Consider the following 26,032-nt stretch of genomic DNA (forward strand, 5'->3'; position numbering starts at 1 on the left):
CCCATGTGTGTCATCAGTTGTCCAAAGATCTTTAGGTATAAAAACAATTACATAGTTGTAGGATCATTTTATTCATAGCATTCTTAACCTATGCATGCCCATACACCTAAACATACACACACATCCCAAGGTAATATGAAGATTTGGAAAACTACAAGAATGGGAATTGGGGAAACAAGTTGAGAGTCATTTGAGCATCACAGTCCAGTGAGCCGTTTAGTAGAAAAGTGAGTAGGTTTTCAGACCTGCCTGATTTGGGATGAGATTCTTTACTGCTTGCTGGATGTGTGACACATCAGTAAGTGATAACCTCTCTGAGACTGTTTTCTCATTTATAAAAGGATGATGGAAATGAAATCTGTCTCAGGGTACTTGTGATGGATAGAGATGATGATGAAAATGAAGACTTCTAGCTCAGTGTCTGATGCATAGTACACACAACATAAAAATTGGTTGATCTCCTTTTTAGGTTCATGGACTATATTTAGGCTTGAGCAGTGATTTATAAATAATTCACTACTTTTTAAGAATGATGCTTGAATTTACCCTCTTCATCCCGTTTTCCGTTCGGGTCTGCTGAAATTTCACCCTAGCCTAATCTGCACTCCTTCCTCCACACAGCAGTTTGTGAACTATTTCAGAATATAGTTGGAGATTAAATGCCCCCTAGTGGTCATGTGAGGCAAAAATTCAAGCCAGTTGCTTAATACAGAACAGAGGTAGGAAGTGAATTTGGAATTTTTCAATGACTGTACCATGTTTTCAACTTAGTTACATAGTTGTGGGCTTATGACTAATTGGCTTTTAACCTAAAGTTAATGACACCATGCAGTGATGAAAGCTCCCTGCAGATCAGGATCACAAAATTACAGTGTTGGTTTAAGAGGGAGGAACTGCAGCATTCTCTTGATGATGCTGGTGCTGGCACAGGGCTGATACTTGGGATTTGACCCCATGGGATATGCTTTCAGAGTCAAAAGGATTTCCATGAGATCAGGCATTAAGTCTGGGTCACCATTCCAGGCTGGCATTTTATCTTCCCCATAGAAAGAACTTAATAAGTATTTGATGGATGGCTATATGGTTGATGACAAGGCCAAAGGTACTTATAAATATCACAAGAATGAACATTATCCCAGGAAATACAGGACATTTAGCTAAATGACTCTAGTTGAAACTAGATATGTCAGACTTGTCTGAAGAGGAAGACATGATTTATCCAAACCCAAAGAATGATAATCCTCTTTCCAATGAAGTCCTGGAAACTGAAAGCAAGCAAAATATCCCTAAGGTATCTGTAACAATCACAGGGTGAATGGGAACTAACATTATTTGAGTGAATCCCATTATTAATCTAGCTCCTGACGGACTTCGTTTTTGATGTATGCTAGGTACTCAGTAAATGCTTGTTGGTGATTGTCATGTGCAATTGTCACAGTCTGACTGATGAGATGACTCTGTCCTCAATCTTATAGGTAAGGAAGTAAGGGCTCAGAGAAGTTGCTACCTAGAGCACCTAGCTCCTAAGCAATGCAGCTGGAACTTGAACATGGCTTTGCTTGACAGAAAAGTCCATGCCATGTTTACTGGTAATGATTTTCTGCTTGAATTTTGGGCCAGAGATGGTAAAGTTGCCTCATTTATTTTCAATTTCAGGTGGGAAGCAGATCTTCATTTTCCTTCTGACCCAAACTTGTCTGAAGCTGGGTTTCTGAAGCTGAATCAGCTTCTCAACTGCCTCCCCAAGGACTGAGAGTAAGGTCAGTGCTCAATATGTGTTTGTATGGATGAACCCTGGAGTGACGTGTGGCTTCCACACAACGGAAGCTGTAAATATCACACAAGATGCAGCTGCATCGTCTGCCCCAGGGAGTACAGGGCTTTCTGTACCCTTTACATTTTCACGGTTCATTTAATGGTTCTTGTTATTTTTATGAAGTTGAAGATGAATATCTCAAACACAGGAAGTAGCAAATACATCATACTTCCCACGAGAGGAAATGAAGTCTCAGAAAGGTTATGATTCAGACTCAGTTCTCAATCAGCAAACCAATAAACTCTACAGTCCTGTCACCGAGACCTGTATGCCCCCTGTCATTCATAGTACCCCGGTTCTGAAGCCTACTCCAAGCCTCAGTAACTTTGCTTAGGTGGGTTGGAAATACCAAAAGAAGAGCTCTGAAAACATCCTGTTCCATTGAGGCTGAATTACTATGTAACACAGTGAGCACACAATTTAAAGTGAGATAGGCAGGAACCGACTACAAAAACTCTGGGTTCCCAAAGCTGCTTCATTAGACTTGGGGAATGAGATGCATTAAGAGGATCTGTAGACCCTTGGGTAGCGACCATTTCTGAACAGTTGGAAACCTGTCACTCAGTAGCTTGTCCCAATTCTTCCCCAAGCCTCGCCCCACCTGCTGCTAAGGAAGCGTTGCCAAGTGGTCAACAACCAGTGAGGCAGTCAACCAGGAGGCACAGCGTAGGACCCAGCTTGCTCACAAGTGCTCACCTTGGCTTCTTCTCCATAACCACTTCCTGCTGTTGTCCCTTTTGAAAATCTGCATTTTCACCATCCTGCCAGTAACCCAGCTTGGAGACACCCTCTGTGGAATTATTGTCATCACAACCACCTATCTACACTCAAGTTGTCTAGCTGTTTTGCCTAGACCACTAGGGATTCTGTCTTGGATTACTTCCAGGGTAACTTTCATTGGTAATACTCAATTATGAAAAAAATAGCTACAAGAGTTTTTAATTAGTTGCTATTACAAAAAATTAGAAAATTACAAAAAGCTACATGTACGTGTGGATGTTAATTTCAGTCTTATGTTTTTATAAGCCTTTCCATATCATTTTAACAGGTGTCGAGAACAGAAATGTATGTTGCATCCTCTTCCTAATGCCTGGTGGGACCTGCTGGCAGGGGGCCTCCTGCATGAAGAATAGAGGATGTGAATGGGTTGGGAGGTATTGTCACAGCCCAAGTCTGTTGAGGTTGACAGTAGGGCTGTCAGCCAAAATGGTCCCAAATAGTTGGGCGCTAAGAATCGTCCTGTGATCTCTCATGTGGTACATAAAGGGGCAAGACATTTAGCCTGAGAGGAAAGCCTTGATATAGCCATGGGTTGGTGTACAAATGATGCTCAAGCTGGAATTGGGAAACTGTCCTTGAAATCGTGTTGCTGTGATTATGGTTATATTGGTTCTCATTCTGCATAATCAAGCTCTGTTCTGTTCAGTTCAGTTCATTTCAGTCGCTCAGTCATGTCTGACTCTTTGCAACCCCATGAATCACACCACGCCAGGCCTCCCTGTCTATCACCAACTCCCGGAGTCCATCCAAACCCATGTCCATTGAGTCAATGATGCCATTCAACCATCTCATCCTCTGTCATCCCCTTCTCCTCCTGCCTTCAATCTTTCCCAGCATCAGGGTCTTTTCAAATGAGTCAGCTCTTCGCATTAGGTGGCCAAAGTATTGGAGTTTCAGCTTCAACATCAGTCCTTCCAGTGAACACCCAGGACTGATTTCCTTTAGGATGGACTGGTTGGATCTACTTGTAGAAGACTCTCAAGAGTCTTCTCCAACACCACAGTTCAAAAGCATCAATTCTTCACTGCTCAGCTTTCTTTATAGTCCAACTCTCACATTCATACATGACTACAGGAAAAAACATAGCCTTGACTAGACAGACCTTTGTTGGCAAAGTAATGTCTCTGCTTTTGAATATGCTGTCTAGATTGGTCATAACTTTCCTTCCAAGGAGTAAGTGCCTTTTAATTTCATGGCTGCAATCACCATCTGCAGTGATTTTGGAGTGCACAAAAATAAAGTCTGACACTGTTTCCACTGTCTCCCCATCTATTTCCCATGAGGTGATGGGATTGGATGCCATGATCTTAGTTTTCTGAATGTTAAGTTTTAAGCCAACATTTTCCCTCTCCTCTTTCACTTTCATCAAGAGGCTCTTTAGTTCTTCTTCCCTTTCTGGCATAAGGGTGGTGTCATCTGCATATCTGAGGCTCAACAAACATTTATTGACAATCTAGCAGCAAAGTTCAACATACTTTGGGATCTTTACCATAGGCCCACAGAAGTTTCATAGTACCATAGAGGGAAGGCTAGGACAAGGAGCTCCTAGTCTGATGGTAGAGGCATATATATAAACAAAAATGTTCAATGTGAGCTACTGTGATGGAGGTGCTGTAGAATCCCCAATAAGGGACATCTTGGAAGAAACTGGGGGGGACTGGGGTGGTTGGTCAAAAGGTATATCCTGGAGAAATTAAGGTGTGAGTTGGGTCTGAAAAATGAGTAGATGTAACCAAGCAAACAAGTAGGTTGTCTGGGAACAGTATGAGGAAAGGCAGGAGAAATTTTAGGTTAGTGAAGACAGACAGGGCCCATCCACGAACATTAGGTATGGTCATAGAGCAGAGAAAGGCTTATAAGAAGATAGTGGACTTGTGTCCTAAAAAATATTTCAAAAGTGGAGAAAGGTCCACTCTGGATCTTTGTCCTGAGTTGAAAGAACTTGCTATCAAAAGAAAAGATTCCTCTCTATCTGGACTCTATTCTACTTATCTTCATTGCCCTATCTCTTAATACCACTATCATGGGTGAGAGAATTCAACGTTAGCTTCTTCAAACTGGGCTGAACAGAAAAGCAATTCTCTACCTAACATTTATTTCTTAGTTTAGCTTCCAGGACATATTGTATAAGCTCTTTCTACTCTGACCAGAAGTGGTTAGATATTGGTCTGGAGTATTTGATCATTATTGCCATGGGTCATATTTTGTGCTTAGTTAGCAATGTTAGCTGCTCACTGCCTAATTGTTCTCATTCCTATCAGGCTTTGGTGCAAATCAGGACTGCCTTCGCATGACTCAGTGATGTAGTTTCCTGGTTACTAGTGAATTCTTGGATTTCACCAGAAGCAGAAATGCCCATGCCCCACATTCATTTCAGTGTGAGTCCCTTCTTATGAGTCATTCTTGGCTCACAAAAGAACCTCCACATTAATCATAAATAGGGTGTATTGGAAGCTTTGAGGCATTTTATTTCTGGTATTCCATCCGAAATCTCACAGTATATCAGACCGCACATGCTAGAAATCATCTTAAAATCCACTGGGCTCCAAGTCCAGGTGGAAATTAATATTTATTGAACAAATGAATGAAGTGTCTGCTATATACCAAGAACTGAGATTAACATTTAAATTGCTATTTGAGCTCCAGACCCTTGAAATATAGAAAACTAACATTTGGGTAAATTAGGTCCAAATCTCTGCAATGTAGTAGAAACCAAAGGATTACTGTGTGATAAAAATACCAAGAAACTATTCTTCTGCTTGATCCACAGATTAAAAAATAAGCCTGTGGGAATTTGTTTTCTGTCTTGGAGGTGCTACTAAGTAGGGAAAATTGTCTGAGGAACATTCCCCCTGAGGATTTATCTCAGCTCAGACCTTCAATCTGTGATACATTTAATCCATAGTTTCCAGTCCATCCAGGAGGCTCAAACTTGAGTAGCCAGAAGAAATCTGGGGAAGCGAGCAAGTGAAGGAGCACCGGCAGATGTGAGGGTAATGCATGGAGCTGAATATCCTGGTAAATGAGAACTGGTTGGGGAAAGAGGCCTGAGAAGGGCTCTGAATGATGACTCCAGGGAGATTGTCCTATATTGCTATTATTTTCTGTACATCTAAGATGGGTGTTTGGTCAACAGAGTTTAAAAAGCTAATGAGTTAGTGTACACCCAGTGATAGCTGGTCATCCGATTTGGTTTCCGTTGTCCTTGCATTCCCTTGCCTGTCTCCTATGCTCTATCTGGTTCCCTACGTGCAAGCCTCCCCAGCCCAGGGTTGAACACTAGTCCCTCCGCCTCTCATCAGTCACTTTATAGGCTCCCTGGGAGCCTATCCAAGGTCGACAGATGCAGGCACCTGCCTGACTCCAAGCATCGCTCTCACTGCACCTGAGCCTCTTGGATTTTGACCAAATTTTGATGTGACCAGAGTTGGCCACATCAGCTTGGGCCTATGCTCAGAAGCCCTAGTTCCCAGCAGTGGCCAGTGCCCTGGGCGGGCTTGGTCCTCTAACCCTGATGCCTGCTTCTGTCTAATCTACCTTCCTGTAGTTCTCAACATGGAAACCAAGTGCATTTTATGGGTCAGTCTTTCCCAATGATAGTAGAAAAACAACACAATTGGAAAATGGAGTTTTAAAGAAATAGATAATTAACAGGTTGCACGCATAATGCAGAAATCACCATTAAGATATCTATTGGGGTCAGAGTGGGGGAAATATTCTAAGAGGAGCGATATGAGAGAGGGGAGAAAGAAATGAAACAGGAGAATCACTGCATTTCCCCCCACTAAATTCCTGAATTCTGCTTTAGCTTTGAAAGTGTATAACCTTCATTATAAAAAGAGCGAATTGCACTTGCCTCCACACAGTTCATTACTAGGGAGACACTGGCAGGTCCTCAGACCCTTCAATGTGTGATCCTTGGGGGTCAGTTCATTATCTGGTACCTCCCCTCCCCCCATTTTGGCCAACTTCTCTACCACAAAGGTGTCTGCTTTCAGATGCCTTTTTCAGCTTCCCTTGTCATTTGTCTACAGAGGAAACTGATCCTTTCACTTGCTTTTATGGAAATACAATGTGCAAAATATATTTGAGACATTTCATGGCATATTATACATGATTATTTTGTTTTTTCTGATAATAAAAGTAGTATGGACTAACTGTCAAAAGTTTAGTAAAATATTTTAAAAGTACAAAGACAAATGCCCACCTTCCAGAGAGAATTTCTCACTCACTTTCCCACTTTTGGTATATTCTTTTTGTATTTTCTGGTTATATATCTATATATCTGGATATATGTAGATATTTAAATATCTGCACAACTGGGAATATTCTATATATGCAGTTTATTGTGCTTAAAAATCTTTAGCATGGAATGAGGAACAATGATTATTATAGGTGCATAATATTCCTTAATATTCCACCTTATGGTTGCATCACAATTTTAATTTTCTATTGTCGGATGTGTACTACATGAAATAGTCTAACACATAAGACCATGTCAAAACTTTTCTTGAATATCTCTTTATTATTCTTAAGGTTTAATCGTGCATACAAACCTACCAAGTCAATATGTAAATATATTGTTTAGGCTTGCTGTGTATTACCAAATACACAGAAAATTTTGTGTATTTACTTAGTTGTCCATATTTACTCTCCCACCAGTCTACAAGACTGTCATATGCTTTTGTAACATTTATCTTTAATTTTTACCAGTTTGATATTCAATAATATTTCATATTATGTTTCATGGTTAAATTTGTATTATTCAGGCCACTAGCAAATAAAACTTTTTATGCATTCTTTTAACTCTACATTTAATCTAAAATGCTTTTTATTTCCTTTGCCTGTTTTTTTCTATTAGAAATACCATTTTTTAGAGCTTTTTATATATTAAGACCTTTAATCATGTTATATTTGTAGTATAATTATTACATAATATATAATATGTAATATTATAAATATGTATATGTATATAAATATTGTATATTTATTTTATTGAAAATACTTTCCTTAGTTGTTTCTGTTTAAATGTTTTGTTAGGCTTAGAAAGTTCTTGCTCATCTGAAATTAGTCTTATAAGTATGCTTTTTTTCTATTTTGTAAAAACTTAGTTACAAAATCCAACTGAAATTGATCTTACAACTTTACATGAGGTAAGACTCACCACCCATTCACCAATGCTCTAACTGCCAAAATATTCATTCCTTCTTACTATTTTTTGTAGTTTCTTTGTAGTATTAAGTTCATATATGTACTAAGGTTTTATTTTTAAAGCAAACTGTTATTATGAACTTGTCCATTACAGTACTAATTCTGAAATGTTTTGCTTAATGCAGGTTTCTATTTTTTAGTAACTAATGGAGAAAAATCCTTCTTCCTCATTAACATTTATGTTCAAATCTCTTAGCTTTATTTACCTTTTTAAAATTGAGCTTTTAAGTTATTTTGTCAAATTAAAACAATCACATTAAAGATTTGATTAAAGTTTTTTAACACTATAAAGAAATTGGGGAGAACTGACATCTTCACAAAACTTAGTTTTCCTGTCCTGGAGCACCAGATGCCTTTTCATTTATTCAAATTTTGTTTTTTACATTTCACTAATGGTTAGCATGGGCTTTCCCAGAGGTGCAGAGGTCAAGAATCCACCTGCTAATGCAGGAGACACAAGAGACGAGAGTTTGATCCCACTCGTGCCTGGAAAATCCCATGGACAGAGGAGCCTGGTTCGCTACAAGCCATGGGGTCTCAAAGAGTCAGACACGACTAAGCACGCACACACAGTGCAGTGTGGTACAAGAAGTTCTAATGCTTAGCATTGTGAATTATTGCTATCCTAAATTTGACTAGTGCTTTCCAGTTTATAAAGTCTTCTAATAGTTTCTGTATGCTTGAATACTTTTTGCATTTTTATCCCAACCTGTGCAAAAAAAAAAGAAAAAAAGAAAAAAAAATCTCAAAAGGGACTGAATACATTGGAAAGGTAATCAAATTTATTCTTAATCAAAAGAATATCTTCTATAGGTATGGATTGCCAAGGGCAATGGAGCACAGTACTAGAGGAAAGAAAGGAAACGTCCACTTGGGCACTAGCAGTATTCCCTTTCATTTTTTATTAAATTAAGACCTGTGAATAATTGTTCTTAAGCAAACACTTGGGTTCAATATCTGTATGTAAATGGAATTCTGAGTGCTGTGGGGAAATCGTTTGTCCAGTGCAGAGCCTGGAACACCACGGGCTGGGGTGAATCACAGCTCCTGCCCACCAGAAGAGCAAGGCTAGGAGACTTCAAGAGCTGGAAGAAGAGGAATAAAGGGGAAACTTATTCCCTGCTGCTGCTGCTGCTTTTTCAAGAAGCTCCAACAATCCTCTATATCCTAAGTAACCTTTGCTATCTCATGCCCAGTATACTCAGGAGAGTAGGGGTTTATTTAAATGAAGCAAAGTTCTTTTAAAAAATGCAAATAACCTTGGAAGATCAGGAAGGCTGTGGGAGAGACACCTGAGGGAAGGAATTTGTTTACTCAGAATAGGTTTCATGCAAATACTTGGAATCGATTTATTGAGGGAAAAAAAATTGGGGATGACAGAAGGACTAAGCAAAAGACAGAGAAAAAGAATTTTTTTTTAAAAGCAGAGCATGCAAAGTCCATGTAGTGATAAAGAACCCGCCTGCCAACATGGAACCATAAAAGACATGGATTTGATCCCTGGGTCGGGAAGATCCCCTGGAGAAGGGAATGGCAGCCAACCCCGGTATTCTTGCCTAGAGAATCCCATGGACAGTGGAGCCTGGTGGGCTACAGCCCGTAGCGTTGTAGAGTCTGACATGACTAAAGCCACTTAGCACACACTGCATGCAGGCAAAGTCCACACTGAATGCCCTGGTAGGGATGAGGGCAGGCAGAGGAGGTTGGGGAGGGAGAAATACAGTGTTTGAGAGAATGGGAAAGCTTAGTCTGGGTTCTTGTGAATCATGTCAAGGTTGTGCTTGCTTATTAATTCTCTACAACCACCTACTTCTTTCCGTAGGAGAACTATCAATGGACTAAAAAGGGGAGGTGTTCCAGGAAGTTTCTGCTTTGTTTATCTTTAAGAAGGGAGAATAGTTTGGATGGGAGGAGAGTGTGGGAGGATGGAGAATCTCAGTGGGTGAGGAGTTTGGGAGGATAAAGCTGAGAGGAAGGGTCTGTGAGGCTGGTCTTGGAGGAGAAGGGCATTAGCCCACCCTCACTCCTGAACCCCTCTGGGTTGGTAGGACCCTCCCAGGAGATTATTGAGTAGAACTCCATGATTACCCTCCTCCGGTTCCCACCCAGAACGTCACTTCTCACCTAAGACTTGGCTCCTTCCCTTCTTTACCATCCTGAAGGGACGTTGTTATTGTTTTGTGCTCACAGCTGAGCTGCCTGGATCCAGAGACACCGTGTGATGTGCTCAGGGTAGCACAATATAGAATTGATTTGAGGCCCAAAGCCCATTTCTTGCACTTCCCTTGCTTGTTTAAACTGTAAGGAAAGGATGTAATTCTTTGTGCGTCAGGGAGGAGAATAAAAATCTTCTTATTGAGCCATCATGACAAAAATGAGCTAATGTTTTGGGTAGTTTTTTGAACTAATGTTTTTAAAAGTGCTTTCAGATTTTTTTTCCCCCATAAAATTACCTAAGTGAATAGCACTGTCATTATCTGAAATGTAAAGAATCATTCTGAAAAATTTAGGGCTCTTTTCTTTGGGAAGGAGGAGAAACTATCTCTTTCTTGGTTACTCGGAAACATACAGTCCTGTCTGAATCAATGTTAATAAAACTCTATTCAATCCTTTTGTAATCTAGATAATAGATAATAGTAGGATGAAAAACATGAGCAGAGCCAGCTCCTGCCCCGCCCAAATGTAGAATAAATGAAATGTCTATTTGATTCTCTGTGGTCCACCTTCAAGGGCTTGACTTCAGTACCCTGGATATATAATGTTGCACTTGGTATTTGTATCACTTGGGAAAGTCTACGACTCAAAAATAAAAGAAAGCCCACTTTACAGTGGCTTAAACAAAGATTTTTTTCATACAATAAGAAATCTGAAGATACATAGCTGCTGTCCTGAACTCATTGAAATTGCTTTAGCTTTTCTTTTGTGATTGCAAAATGGCTGCTGAAGCACCATGCATTGTGTCTGAATTCAAGGGAGAAAGAAAAATTCAAGCCATGTCTTTCTCCTTCTATCAAAGAAAAGTGGAATCTTTATCAGAAATCACATAGACTTCCAATTAAGTTTCTCAAACTGTGCTACTGTTTACTGCAAGGGAGACTAGGATAGTGAGTATTTGGCTGGGAAAATGAGAAGAGGGTTGAGAATAAGATATGGCTCTTATTCTTATTAAAAATATAAGACTCCTCTTTCCATGGGATTTCCTAGGCAAGAATATTGGAGTGGGTTGCCATTTCATTCTCCAGGGGATCTTCCTGGACCAGGGATCAAATCTGCATCTCCTGCATTGGCAGATGGATTTTTTAAACCACTGAGCTACCAGGGAAGCTTGCATAGTAAAGATTCATACTAAATGGCTAAAGGTTAATGTCTACTTGTAAAGTAGAAATAAGGAGGACCCTTGGAAAACATTCATAGAGCCATATCCTGGATTCTTTGCCTATATTTATTCCTAGTAAAGTGCTAAATCTATGATAGGGTTCATTCACTCTTTTAGACTCTCTGAGTGTCTTATTGAGGTGGCATGGCTGTTGACATTGGAGAAACTCTTTATAGAATAATTTTTTATTAAGTAGTACTTTATACAGAGGAAAAGTCATCCTTTGAATGTTAGTTTTGTAGTTTTGACAAACTTAACCATCATTGCAATCAAGATATAGAATATTTCTGTCATCCAAAGGGGGTCTCCGGTGCTGTTTTGTAGTCAGCCTCTTCACAGCAACCACTGATTTGCTTTCTGTCCTTAGAGTTTTGCCTTCTCAACATCATGTAAATGAAATCATTACAGCATTTTGAATCTGGCTCCTTTCACTTAGCACAATGCATTTGAAATTTACCCATTTTGTTCTGTATATCTATAAGCTTATTCCTTTTTATTGACAAGTAATATTCCATTGCACAAATATACTACAGCTTATCCATTTTCTAGCCACTGGACATTTGAGTTGCTTCCAATTTTTAGCAATTTAAGATAAAGCCATCAATGCAAAGAAATAGAGGAAAACAATAGAATGGGGAAGACTAGAGATCTTTTCAAGAAAATTAGAGATAACAAGGGAACATTTCATGCAAAGATGGCCTCAATAAAGGACAGAAATGGTAGGGACCTAACAGAAGCAGAAGATATTAAGAAGAGGTGGCAAGAATACACAGAAGAACTGTAAAAGAAAGATCTTCATGACCCAGATAATCACGATGGTGTGATCATTCACCTAGAGCCAGACATCCTGGAATGTGACGTCAGGTGGGCCTTAGGAAGCATCACTATGATCAAAGCTAGTGAAGGGAATGGAATTCCTGAGCTATTTCAAATTCTAAAAGATGGTGCTGTGAAAGTGCTGCACTCAATATGTCAGCAAATTTGGAAAATTCAGCAGTGGCCACAGGACTGGGAAAGGTCAGTTTTCATTCCAATCCCAAAGAAAAGCAATCCCAAAGAATGCTCAAACTACCACACAATTGCAGTCATCTCACACGCAAGTAAAGTAATGCTCAAAATTCTTCAAGTCAGGCTTCAGCAATACGTGAACCATGAACTTCCAGATGTTCAAACTGGTTTTAGAAAAGGCAGAGGAACCAGAGATCAAATTACCATCTGCTGGATCATTGAAAAAGCAAGAGAGTTCCAGAAAAACATCTATTTCTGCTTTTGACTGTGCCAAAGACTTTGACTGTGTGGATCACAATAAACTGTGGAAAATTCTGAAAGAGATGAAAATACCAGACCACCTGACCTGCCTCTTGAGACACCTGTATGCAGGTCAGGAAGCAACAGTTAGAACTGGACATGGAACAACAGACTGGTTGCAAATTGGGAAAGGAGTATGTCAAGGCTGTATATTGTCATCCTGTTTCTTTAACTTATATGCAGAGTACATCATGAGAAACGCTGGGCTGGAGGAAGCACAAGCTGGAATCAAGATTGTTGGGGGGATTATCAATAGCCTCAGATATGCAGATGACATCACCCTTATGGCAGAAAAGGAAGAAGAACTAAAGAGCCTCTTGTTAAAAGTGAAAGAGGAGAGTGTAAAAGTTGGCTTAAAGCTCAACATTCAGAAAACAAAGATCACAGCATCTGGTCCCATCACTTCATGGCAAGAAGACAGGGAAACAATGAAAACAGTGACTGACTTTATTTTTGGGGGCTCCAAAATCACTGCAGATGGTGATTGCAGCCATGAAATTAAAAGACACTTACTCCTTGGAAGGAAAGTTATGACCAATCTAGACAGCATATTCAAAAGCAGAGACATTACTTTGCCAACAAAGGTCTGTCTAGTCAAGGCTATGGTTTTTCCAGTGGTCATGTAGGGATGTGAGAGCTGGACTATAAAGAAAGCTGAGCAGTGAAGAATTGATGCTTTTGAACTGTGGTGTTGGAGAAGACTCTTGAGAGTCCCTTGGACTGCAAGGAGATCCAACCAGTCCATCCTAAAGGAGAGCAGTCCTGGGTGTTCACTGGAAGGACTGATGTTGAAGCTGAAACTCCAATACTTTGGCCACCCGATGCGAAGAGCTGACTCATTTGAAAAGACCCTGATGCTGGGAAAGATTGAAGGCAGGAGGAGAAGGGGATGACAGAGGATGAGATGGTTGGATGGCATCACTGACTCAATGGACATGGGTTTGGATGGACTCAGGGAGTTGGTGATGGACAGGGAGGCCTGGCTTTGCTGCAGTTCATGGGGTTGCAAAGAGTCAGACATGACTGAGCGACTGAACTGAACTGAACTGAAGATAAAGCCACTGTAAGTATTGACATAGAGGCTTTTACATTATTTGTCTTGGACAAATACTCAGGAGTAGGATTTTGGACTTGTGTAATAAATGTATGTTTAACTTTATAAGAAAATGGCAAAAAGTTTTCTCAACTGTCTTTACCATTTTCTTTGCTGTCGGTAATGTATGATGGTTCTAGTTTGTTGCTTCATATCTTTGTCAGTTCTTGATATCCTCAGTATATTTTTATTTTAGTCATTCTAATGAGTGTATGATGGTATTTCACTGAGCTTTTAATTTACATTTCACCAGTGACAAATGATGTTAAGAATTTTTTCATGCGTTTCGTCACCATTTGGTGATATGTCTGTTTGACACTTTGCTATTGTTTTAAGTTGGGGTCTTTTTCTTTGTATTGAGGTTTAAGGATTATTTGTATCTTCTGGATAAAAATTATTTGTGATATATAGATATTTTCTCCTAGTATATGGTTAGCCTTTTTATTCTCTTCATAGCATCTTTTAAATTATAGAAGTTCTTAATTTTAATGAAGTCTAATTTATCAAATTTTTCCTTTATGGACTGTGCCACTAGTGTTGTATGTAAGAAATCATTGCCTAATCCAAGGTCACAAAATTTGCCTTCTATGTTTTCTTTTACTTTTATTTTATGTTTGTTTTATTTTAGGTTTTACACTTAGATATATGATCCATTTGATGTTAATTTTTATGAGGTGTGAGGTTTGGACAGGGGTTCCTTTTTTACACGTAATTATCTATTTGTTCCAGCAACAATTTTGATTTTCTCTATTGAGTTGCCTTTATATCTTTGTCAAAAATTAATTGACCGGATATGACTGGGTCTATTTCTGGACTTTTTATCCGGTTCCATTTCTGGATGTGTATCCTTTTCTCAGTACCACACTATTGCTTTAGAGAAGGTTATAACCAGCCAGTGTGAGTTCCCTAACTTTATTGGTTTTGAGAGTTACTGTGGCTGGTCAATTTCCTTTGCCTTTCCCCATACATTTTACAATCAGCTTATCAATTTGAGCCTCTATGTCATTGTCACTCCTTGCCTCTTCTCTGATTCCCCAAGCCCTGCATATGGTCTGACAGAAAGTCCCACTGCGTCTTCCTGTCCACTCTCAGGCAATCCTTATCTTACTGAGCACTGACGCGTCTCATTGTGTCATCATAACTGACTCTCTTTCCTCAATGTTCCCTCCCTACATCCCACCCAGTACTCTGCAGCCTGATTAATCTCTCTCGTCACAGTTTTCACTCTTAGCATTTTTGCTAATAAAACTCTAAAGATATATTATGGCCTATAAGGACAAAAAATCCATATTGTTTAGTCTGAATATCCACCTGGGTCTTTTTTTAAAATCTCTTTAACTCTTTTATCTAAACTGAAAGCTTCCATTTTTACCTGTCTTCAGTGAAGATCATCTTGATTTTCTATGCAGAAATCCTTCTTCTTAATTTGTTTATACCTCCTTCTGTCATCCCCTCACTGTCTTTTCTTCTAAGTGACTGCCTTCTCTTCCCTTGCATCATAACTATTGGCTGAGTATACCTTTCCCCTGTTAGACAGAACTGTCTCACAATATGGTACCTGTTTTGTGCATCTTTGAAAGCCCAGTGCCTAAAGTAATACTCAGTCAAGCCCATCTGTGATTCTCAACTTTATAAAGGAGTACATGACATGGGAAGGAAAAGAATATTGTTTAAAAGATTATATTCTGAATTATTATATTCTGATTTGGGGGCTTCCCAGGTGGCTCTAGTGAGAAAGAACTCGTCTGCCAATGCAAGAGATGTAAGATACATGGTTTTGATCCCTGTGTCGGGAAGATCCCCTGGAGGAGGGCATGACAACCCACTCCAGTATTCTTGCCTGGAGAACCACCATGGACAAAGGAGCCTGGTGGGCTACAGTCCATAGAGTCAGAAAGAGTTGGACACAATTGAAGCAATTTAGTATGCATGCATGACTTATTTTTAGATTTGATATTTAATTTATTTTCAAATTTAAATTAAATTGAGGAAAACCATTTATGTTTATCTGTAGGTGTTAAGAATTTAAAAGGTTAAATACTCTTAGTAATATTTGTTGAATGAAAACATTAGCTTCCCAGCCCCTTAGGACAGTGATAAATCCTCTTTGACTCCCTAGTCCCTAGTATAGGGCCCTACACAGTGAAAGCAGCGTAGTCTCAGTGTTCACAGGATAAACACCTTTTCTGCTTGAAGTGTCCAGAGGCAGCAGACAGGAAGCATGTGTGACCACCTGATTGACATTCTAGTAGACAAGGCTGATCCATTCACCCACCTGGAGCAGATTCTTCCTGTTGTTCACAGGTGGTACCCTCTGCCCTCTGCACTTTGCAGAAGATCTCCGTGACTGAGCTTCTACAATCGGGCATCAGAACACATAAACAGAGAGCAAGGATGTGAATGCTAACACACTTTCTCAATACCCACCTGGTGTCTTAGGGCTCAGAAGTGGATGGCTTCCCAGCCTCAGATATGGAAGCTGAGCTGGCAGCAAGGGAAGGGGAGCAGACAGAACTTGGATGTTGTTTGCTTTAGGTCTAATGGTCTGGACTTCCCTGGTGACTCAGATGGTAAAGAATCTGCCTGCAATCTGGGAGACGTGGGTTTGATCCCTCGATTGGGAAGATTCCCTGGAGAAAGAACTGGCAAGCCTCTCCAGTGTTCTTGCCTGGAGAATCCCAGGGTCAGAAGAGCCTGGCAGGCTACAGTCCTTGGGGTCTCAAAGAGCTGAACGTGACCAAAAGACTAAAGCACACACACACACACACACACACACACGCACACACACCCCACCAATAGGGCTTGCCAATGGTGTCAGTGAAAAAAAGTGAATTCACTCAGTCGTGTCCAACTCTTTGCAACCCCATGGACTATAGCCTACTACACTTCTCTGTCCGTGTCAGGAATTCCCCCAAATCATGGTGCCTTTAAATTCAACCCAATGGCTTGGAGAATAAGGATTAAGACTCCATCTACTTTAATGTTTTCACATGAATTTGCTGAGACCTTAGGAATAAACTTGTTACACAGATTGTTTCTCAATATGCTCTTTCATTCAATAAAACATGTTTTGACCATTTGTCTACCTTGTTGTCAGGCACTACCCTAGGGGTAGTGGGATCTCGAGCTGCCTTAAAATGACTGACATCATGTATGTGTGTATGTATCTGTATGTGTGTCGGTCTATGTTTATGTGCACACTTGTGTCTGTGTGTGTGTGTGTGTAGGTGGACATGCACGTCAAGAGATGAATCTTGTCACACAAAGACTTGAAGTGCTTTGGAAACATAAGAATAGTGACTGTTGATCTACTAAACAAATCTGAATTCTTCACAGATGAGGGGGCAATTGAGCTTAGATGTGATATCAGAAGAAAAAGCTATGAGAAAGGCATTCCTGCCAAAGACAATATTTCCCTGGAATACAGTATCCAGTGAGGTATGGTACAGGAAAGGAGAGAAATGGGGGAGGATGGGGAAGTCAGATTGTGAAAAGCTAGACGGCTGGTTTGGAGAGTTTGGGTTTTATCGTGCAGAAGGTGAACGTCAAACCATGCTTGGTACTATGTTCCCCACACTGGGGGCATTCAGTTAAGCTACATTTCCCGTGCCCAACAGCCAACTAATTCTTGCCAGTGGAACTGGAGTCAGTCATGCGTCATTTCAGGTCAAAGCAGATAGGGTAAGTTTTGCCTTCTCCCTTGGAAACTGCTTATTCTAGACGGCAGAGATACAAGTTGACCTGCTTGCAACTGGGATGTGAGAGAAAAATAAACTTTTAATGTGTTAAACCACTGAGATTCAGGGTGTAGAGTTTTTTTGGTTTTGTTTTTAAAATTAATGGGACTTTGTTATTATTATTATTGCCAAGCTGTGTGAGGCTTGTGGGATTTTACTTCCTTGACCAGGGATCTAACCCTCCCCACTCCCCCACCCACCCACCCCACCCTCCGCCAAAGTGGAAGTGCAGATTCCCAATCACCAGTCCTCTAGGGAAACCCTGGGGTTTAGCTTTTTGCTATTACAGAGACCTATCCTATCCTAACTAAAATCAGCAGTAGAACCATGTTTATTTTTCCTTTTTTCTTCCTTTCTTTGTTTGTTTCATGCTTTCTTTCATTTATTTTTTAGAAAGTTCACACCTTTAACTTCTATCAGGCCTTGTGTTCACATCAGGTTAAAAAAAGGAATGTTATTTTTAAATTCTCCTAGAGCTGATGGCGAGTCAGATGAAATCATATGATGTCAAGTTGTTAACTGTAAGGTGCTGCCAAGTATAAGAGACCCATGATTTTTAGGCAGATGTCAATATTGCCTAAGTGAAAAAATAAGAACCCTGGTTATTCTTTAATGACTTCATCATGACCTTGGTTGTTTTGCCATCTTGTGGCCCAGAAAATCTTTCTACCGTGTTAGAAACTCATCCCTTCTGGATGGGGTATAATTTCCCATCTCTGTAAAAAGACCTTCTTGTAGTAAGCCTTTAAGCTTGCATAGGTAAAAATTATAGATGGCATCTGGATGATAAAGAAGGAAGTGGAATCATCTCTAGATATCTTATCCTACATTTTCCATGGTCTAATTGAGAGAAACGAAAAAATTCAGCACCACTGTGTGGGGGCCTAAAGCATACTGAAGTGGTTTTGGAGATCTTCCAGCACACGGATCTCTCTTAGTATCTTCAGAAGATTCTTCTGTGTCGGTAATGGTGGTGCCTCATCTCTCAGTTAGGAGCTTCAGAAAGGCGTGTAACAACTCATCCCTGGGGCTATAACCAGGAGATTATTTCCCCTGGTTTCTCAAACATTTCTCAAACACTGTACTCAGGGCCATCACTGTCCTTAACAGCCCCACCAACATTTAATCACTTAACTTGTCACAACAATCCTCTGAAGGACATTCAGTTATTAGCATCATTTGTCAGATGAATAAACCAATGCATAGGTAGGAGTGAACCGCCTCAAATTCTCAGCCAGATGGTAGAGGCACTGGAAGCTGACCTCAGCTGTCCTATTTTACAGCCTGTGCCCCACTACAGTTACGGGGAAGATTCAGAGCCTGAGTATACCTGGGAATGACTAGGCTACTTCTTCCGCCATCAGCTGAGCTGAGAGGTCCAGAAGAAGCCAAGTTCAATTACAGAAGATAAAATTACATTTCTCGTCCACTTTGGCACATAGCTCGAAACATTCTTACCCACTGTCAACAGGAACTTACTTCAAGGATGACAGGGTGATATATATATATATATATATATATATATATATATGTATATTTTTTTTTTCCTTTTTGAAGCATTAATGGATATGCTCTTTTCCACCTCCTTGAGAAAACCTCTCGGAGCCTAGGCAGCCAGAGAGCTCTACTCCATCTGCCCTCTGGGTACAGTCTTTACTCCAGCAATACAGACAAAGAGAAACAAGTCAGCTCCCGGCTTTCAAAATACCTCTTGAAGGATATCATAAACAGCTTGAAGAGATATATCTTTTTCCTTTGCAAGAGGATGTGTCTTTTGAGCCTTCAGAACCAAGAGTCTGGGATAATACATTTGGCGGAAAACAGTCTAGTCAGGTTCCCCACCACAGAGAAAGCAGGCAGTGGGAGACAGGAGTGTCAGTGGTGCGGAGCGTGAGGAGACTTAGACACTGATGAGAGGATTTGTACAGGCCCCCCCTCCAAGGCTACTATAGAAAAAGAGAAGAAGAGAACAAGGTTGGGAGCACAGGATTAGAGAGTGGCGAGCTCCACTTACTGCCCAGGAACCAGGGGCTGGCAGACCCCGGGGATTTACCCAGCTCTCATGAGGCGGCAGCTGAATAGTCAATGGCCTCGTGGGGAGACAGAGGACCAGCCCAAAGCTGGGAGGGAAGCAGTCAAACTTTTCTTTCCCAGGAAAGATGCAGAAATTCAGAGGGTTGAGAGAGGGGAAGAGGGAGGTGTGAACACCCATGCACCTGAAGGGAAATGGGACAAACGGACGCTCCCGCAGAAGGCAGCGCAGTCTGACCCGAGCTTGATGTAGATCCTGAGAAGAATATGGAACAAGCATGGTCACTTCTGAAGGCCAGACAGGACTCTTCATCTCAGCCAATGCCAAGTGGCCCAGGTTCCTCCCCAGGTCAGACTTGCTCCCTCACTCCAACCACACATATATGGACACACACACTCTAGAAGCATCGTTCCTAGAGCTTAGATGCCTTTCCTGAGTCAGAAAGTGGGAAAACCCTTCACAGGCTGAAAAACTCTGCAATTTTGCATTTACTCTGAATTAACTAAAATTGTTACCTGCCATCAGATGATGTTGTTAGGTAGTTAGAATAGGAAACAGGAGTCCAAAATGGCGGTGGCTAAAAGACAAGGAAGGGAAAAGCCCACGAAAATAGAACAAAAGACATCAAAGGAAGGTCCAAGGACCAGAGTGAGGACCTCAGGTAGAACAAACAGCACTCCTGGCTAGCCCAATTTACATAGGGCAAGCCCAGGGGGAGAAAAAACATATAAAAGGAGGAGCCAAAGCGCTCTCCCTCCCTCTCTCTCTCTCCCTCTTTCTCTCTCCTGCACACTGGGGCACTCTTCTCTTTGGGTCTTTGGGTCGACATGCCCTCACGCCTGGAGGATGGATTCTCCTGCCGTTTTCTAAATAAAATAGAGCTGTAACACTAATTTGTCTAAGAGCTATAACATGGCCTGTTCGAGACCTGAGAGCTGTGACACGCCGAGGGCTTTAATGTCTGTCACTCCCAATCTTTGTTGTGACGAGACAGAACCAAGGCGCATACACTGGCCTGACAATGTGATACAAAGAGATCAGTGATACAAAGAGAAAGTTGGTTGAGGGAGTTTTCCTTTTTCACACACGAGAGTACATAGCTGGGGAATTGCACGACAGTCTTGTAAAGCCAACCAATGAAATGTGTGCCTTTCTCAGGGGCATGGGGTGAAGCTGGATGTGGTAGCGCTGGTCCAGGACAGGGGATTGGAGAGTAGCATGCTAGGTGTGCCTAACAGGAATAGGCAGTGGTAGCAGACCTTTAATAATTGCTTAACTGGGAAAAACTAGTAGTAATTCCGTATGAACTGCCACAGTATTCAGCTCTAGAAACTCTATATGTACAGACTGAGTGAAACTGATTAGAAGAGGACAAAACGATGCATGATTAAATGCAAGAACCATTGTTCTAAGTTTCAGGAAGTACCTTGAAAGGACGGGACCCAAGGGCTCCTAGACTCCAGGAAGGGCATCCCTGACATTGTTCTGAGGCCCAAGGCAGGAAAGGAGATAGTCAAGTCCTGCAGGGCCGAGGTGGGACTAAAGGAGTGTGCAGAGAAGCAGGCAAGTGGGCACAGAGAGAGCTGAAGTGGCAGTCACTGAAAGTGCTGGTCCACAGTAGGTAGAGTGTGTTCTTACAAAGGAATTGTTAACCTAAATATACAATAAAAATGAGAATGGTATACGTCAGATTCTTTACATCATTAAATGTTTCTTTAAGCCTAGTGTGAGATAATTGAGACATGGGTTGAGCTGGAATTTGCTTTTGTTATATTAATGAAGGAGGAATGTGTTAAGAAAATTAAGAGACAACAGGCAGAGGGAGCAAAACAAAGGGAACAAACTGTGTCCAATCACCCTCGAGCACTTAGAAGCAACCATTTACATATAAACAATAGTTAGACTAATTGCATATCATTTGTAATGACCCACTAAAGGAGATTCAAAAAAAGATCATTGTCAAGTAATATTTTTGCAGTCTTGGTTCATGTTTCTCCCCTCACCTGAGAGTAATAAAACTGAGATCTTTTGCATTATTTTATAATTTCAGCAATTTACTAATTCAAGTAGGTTTCCCTCCCAGTACTTTGAATTAATTTTCTCATCATCAGGAATCAGGGATACAGGAAAGTTTGCAAGTAAATTCACCAGCAAAATTAAGCCTATTAAGAGTTTCATCTTTGTCTTCCACTTGAACAGTCTTTTATTCAGGTCCTCCATTCACTTTCTTATGAGCCAGGTCCCATCCTCCTTGAAGATTCTTGAAGTCCATAGAAATGCTTGATGCTGGGGACTAGGAATGGAAGAGGTGAACTAGATGGAACCTTGAACATATGAGACACTGAAAACTGTGAAAGAAACCAGGGCCTGAGCTGAGAACCTTGAACCCAGGACCACAGAGCCTTAGTCATGTGAAACGCACGATGGAAGAAGAAAGTGGTGAACTCATCTCTGCCCTTTCTGCTTATATCCAAGAGTATACAGAGGATGGCAGAGGGGGTTAAAGCAGTGGGGAGCAGGGGCAAGAATTTGGAGATAGAGATGGGAAGAAAGAAAAGCCTCCAAGCTTGTGAAGAAAGGGCTGGTAAGATTTAGACATGGATATCTTATCTTCTGCCAAGAGAGCTTTGAGTTCGGAGGAGAACTTGAGGGCTACATAAGTAAATAGGTTAGAAGCCCAGGCATGTAGACTGAGTAAAGCAGCTAAGACTAGGGCAGACAGCAACAGGTGGGTGTGGGTTCGCTAGGGCTAAACCAGTATGAGCTACAGTGTATGATGACCCATTTACTTTTATATTCCACCCACTGGAAACTATTACTTACCTTCATCACATTGGCTTAGAAATGGAATACTGCTGCTGCTGCTGCTAAGTCGCTTCAGTTGTATCCGACTCTGTGTGACCCCACAGATGGCTGCCCACCAGGCTCCGCCATCCCTGGGATTCTCCAGGCAAGAACACTGGAGTGGGTTGCCATTTCCTTCTCCAATACATGAAAGTGAAAAGTGAAAGTGAAGTCGCTCAGTCGTGTCTGACTCTTCGTGACCCCATGGACTGCAGCCTACCAGGCTCCTCCATCCATGGGATTTTCCAGGCAAGAGTACTGGAGTGGGGTGCCATTGTCTTCTCTGAGAGATGGAATAAGGATGTGCTAAATGTGCCTACAGGGAAGGACCTTGGTGAATACCTTTGATAAAGACCTGGCAGGGCAGGGGCTGACCTGTGGAGTAGCAGTGAATAAGACCCTCACCTCTGTCACTGAGAAAGCAAACTTTCTGTTGCCCAGTCTGGCAACATGTAGATGGCAGACAGAAACAGAACACAGAGCCACAGTTCATTTATGCAGTAAATGTTTATTGAGTAGGACACGCACGGTGCTGGTTTTTGGAGAAAACATGAAACAAACATTAGGCATTACTTTCACTTGAGGAGTTTAATGACTGTTGCACATTGCCCTGACACATTATTGAAATAGCATGAGCACAGAGTTGGATTAAGTGGCAAAGAGAGGGGGTATACTCCAGACACTACTAGAAGTCGGAGGAGGGGTGGGTCTGGGGGGCTTCAGGGAGGAAGCCTTAAAGACCGGGTTGAATTTAGATAAACTCAGATGAAGATGAAAGGCAATTCGAAATGAAAGATACACCATGGGTTGAGGATTAAATGAGACACTTCACAAAAGTCATTCAGAAAAATTCATGTCACTAAGAAAGCCCACAGCCAGTGAAATGTCAGACTTTTGCTTCTGCTATTACTTCTTCTACTTTTACTGATGTTACCACTTTGTTTTTGATAACATTTCTACCGCTTTTGGAAAAGGCGATGGAGATTAAAAGGACACAGTTAGGAGACAATTCACAAACACAGTTCTGACTTTCTTCTTGAGACACATGTGGGATAAAAGGATCACAAGGAATAAGAGTTTGTATCAAAACTGATTGTGCTCAAAGGGGATGGTGGAAAAAGTTACACACCAGCTTAAGACACTTAAGCTAGTTCTCACCAACACTACTACTGACTATTGTGTAACTGAAAATCACTGCTTTAATGAATGATTATATATTTCAAAAAATGAAACAGAACATTCTAAGTTCCTGATCAGACATATTTTCTTTCTTTCTGTTTCTCTTCTTGTCTCGTGGTCCAATTGCTGGAGGGCAAACTTATTAATAGAAATGAGATGAAAATGATGTGATTTTCTGTAGTGCCTAGAGATGATGTTGCTAGGACAGAGTTCAAACACTAGAAGAGAGTGAGTAGGGGTTCGTTTGTTCAAACACTCAAAACTTCCCCTTTGGAGCTGAATTCCAAAAAAAAAAAAAAAAAAAAATGGCAAATGAGATTTCAGCCGATTATTGCCTGACTCTCAGAACAACTGTCTTATTGCTGATTATTATCCTTTCTGCAGTGGCCAGTCTCTCTTTATTCTGTTTGCTGTCATGTTCTATAAATATCAAAGAGGCTGCAGAGGCAGCATCTCTGAGAGGAGCAGTATGCTTCCTGGGTGCAGAAAGCCTGTGTCTCCAAGATAGAATCTCTGGATCTGAAGGCTGATTTCAAAGAGGGGATTATTCAGTCAATGGTAAATGGCACCCCACTCCAATTTCAATTTCTATTTTCTGTTGTAGAGCTGGGCAGCTGGGCTGTGTGTGTGCATGCATGTATTAAGAAGTGGTACCTAGGGATGGGTCCCATGCAATCCGCCTAAGTGACTTGTTCCACTCTGCTTTCCTGCATTTTCTCTAGGGCTCTCAAACACCAGTGAGGCTGGCTTCCAGGGCAGCTCCCTGCTAAAAGTTTTATTCTGAGTGTTGGCAAAGAAGCAAAGCTCCAAGGTGAATATTACAGCAAATTCTACCTTGTCAGTAAAAACCAAATCATTTCAAGAACACCCAGAGGATTAAAAAAAAAAAAAAAACTGCTAGAATTTTTCTTGAAGTATGAAAGACCAGTTTGAGTCTTGGGAATTAGTGTAACAGCTGAATGCACCATCAGGCAACCTGTGAAATAATCTGACATCACTGCATTTCCATGCAAGAAGCAGGAAACTATTTTCTGGATGCCCGGTTTATTCTTGACCACAATCTTGTGGAAGAGGAAACAGTATCAGCCTAATAATGGCCTCTTCCTCAATACTTCCTCTTCCTTGGATACTTTGAAAGTGAAACTCACTAAACTCTGATTTCCTCATTTCTTTTAGGAGGGAACTTGTTGCGAACAGTAACATCACCAACTACAGTTAAAGACCTTATTTCTCTCTGATGTTCACTGCAAAGGATCAACACAGAAAGTGTGGTCCTTCTTTCCTTACTCAGCTCTATGTCTCTCATTGCAACAGGTACTGTCCTGGGTAATGCGGGCTTTACAAACCTCTGATGCTCCTAACAAAAAACTCACAACAATAGCCCTTAGAGGAACAGACATTTCAAGCACTACTATAGGATTAACTAAAAGTACTTTCACCTAAGGAAAGAGGGAAAATTAAAAAGTCATCCACTTACAAATGTTACTTATGACTCTTACATTTGTAGCAGCAGCAGGAAAAACAAAACACATATTCTTAAGAAATGACAATATAGATCCTAGCACAATATGAAAAACTTACTTTTATAGCTCATCAGGTTTATTTTAAAACTCTTTTTAGTAAAGAAAATAAGCTACACTCATTCATAATATTGGCTGTGATCTTTTAACTTAGAATTCTACTTTGTCTTATTATTTAAAATCAGTGTTCAGAGTGGAAGGCAGGAAACTTACCTTGAAGGAGTAGTAGAAGGAGCCCCATTCCTCTCCTTCCACCTCTGCAGTGAAAGTCACTGTTTCAGTACAAAGGACAGGAGAATTCAGTGCCTGCCCAGTCCCATTGGACTTGGCGCTGCCCTCTGTGAGGTTGGCTGACATGGCTTAGGTGGAGTGGAGTCCCGCCGTCCTTGAGCCTGCAGCTGATGGAGAGAGTCTAGCCCTCTTCTTGAGAGCCAGGCAGCAGCTGTGGCTCTGCCCTCCTCTGCCTCCCTGAGCTTCTGGAGCTCAGCTGAGCACAGGCTCAGAGCCCTCCCGGAACCCACCTCACTGAAGAGCTCTGCCTGCCTGCTCAAGCCACGTGCTGCTTGCTCTTCGGCAGTTATGAACCAGTAGCCGGCGCAGCCTCAACACCCCATGTCCCTGCCCAGGGGGGCAGGTGAGGGGGTGCTTGCTCCGAAGAGCTGGCAGGAGCCCCTCACAGCAATCCACATGGCTCCCCAGGCAGTCCTTACTGCTCAGTTTCACTTTTCCTCACTTCTGGAACAGACCCCCCTGCCCCCCACATCTGCTCCAGCTTCAACAAGACAGGAATTTGGATTCCACAGCCACTCGATTAATTCAGCTCACATTTGCCTTTCTGAAATCAAATCATAATGATGTATTTTTTTTCAACTGAGGGTACCTTCTGACTTACAATCTTCACTCAAGCATTTACTTAGTAGCCTGCACGTTATTTCAGTAAATGCGAGCAAAGAGCACATTTGTGTCGCACACCCCTGATTCTACTCTAGGTTTTCAGAGGGCAGTGCTTCAGAAAAGCCTGGGGTCTGTGCTTGTCAGTCAACCACCATCTCTCATATTGTGACTGGGACTGGTGTCTGGAAGATACTCTTATCACCTTGATGTTCTTTTATTTGATGTCCAAAAAACTCTGAGAG

The 26,032-nt window shown here is 41.2% G+C and overlaps 1 protein-coding gene across 3 annotated transcripts in view; it reads right to left on the minus strand.

Annotated features, from left to right (window-relative positions):
- NPSR1 (neuropeptide S receptor 1) overlaps positions 1-25,253 on the minus strand; it is a 147,261-nt gene extending 122,008 nt beyond the window's left edge. For all 3 annotated transcript variants that reach the window (XM_061165382.1, XM_061165385.1, XM_061165383.1), the window contains exon 1: positions 25,110-25,253. In XM_061165382.1, coding sequence (XP_061021365.1) covers positions 25,110-25,253 — 144 coding nt within the window. The remainder of the gene's footprint in view (positions 1-25,109) is intronic.
- Positions 25,254-26,032: the final 779 nt, after the last annotated feature.

The sequence above is a fragment of the Dama dama genome, chromosome 18 (assembly GCF_033118175.1).
Source record: "Dama dama isolate Ldn47 chromosome 18, ASM3311817v1, whole genome shotgun sequence".
Classification (NCBI taxonomy): Eukaryota; Metazoa; Chordata; class Mammalia; order Artiodactyla; family Cervidae; genus Dama; species Dama dama.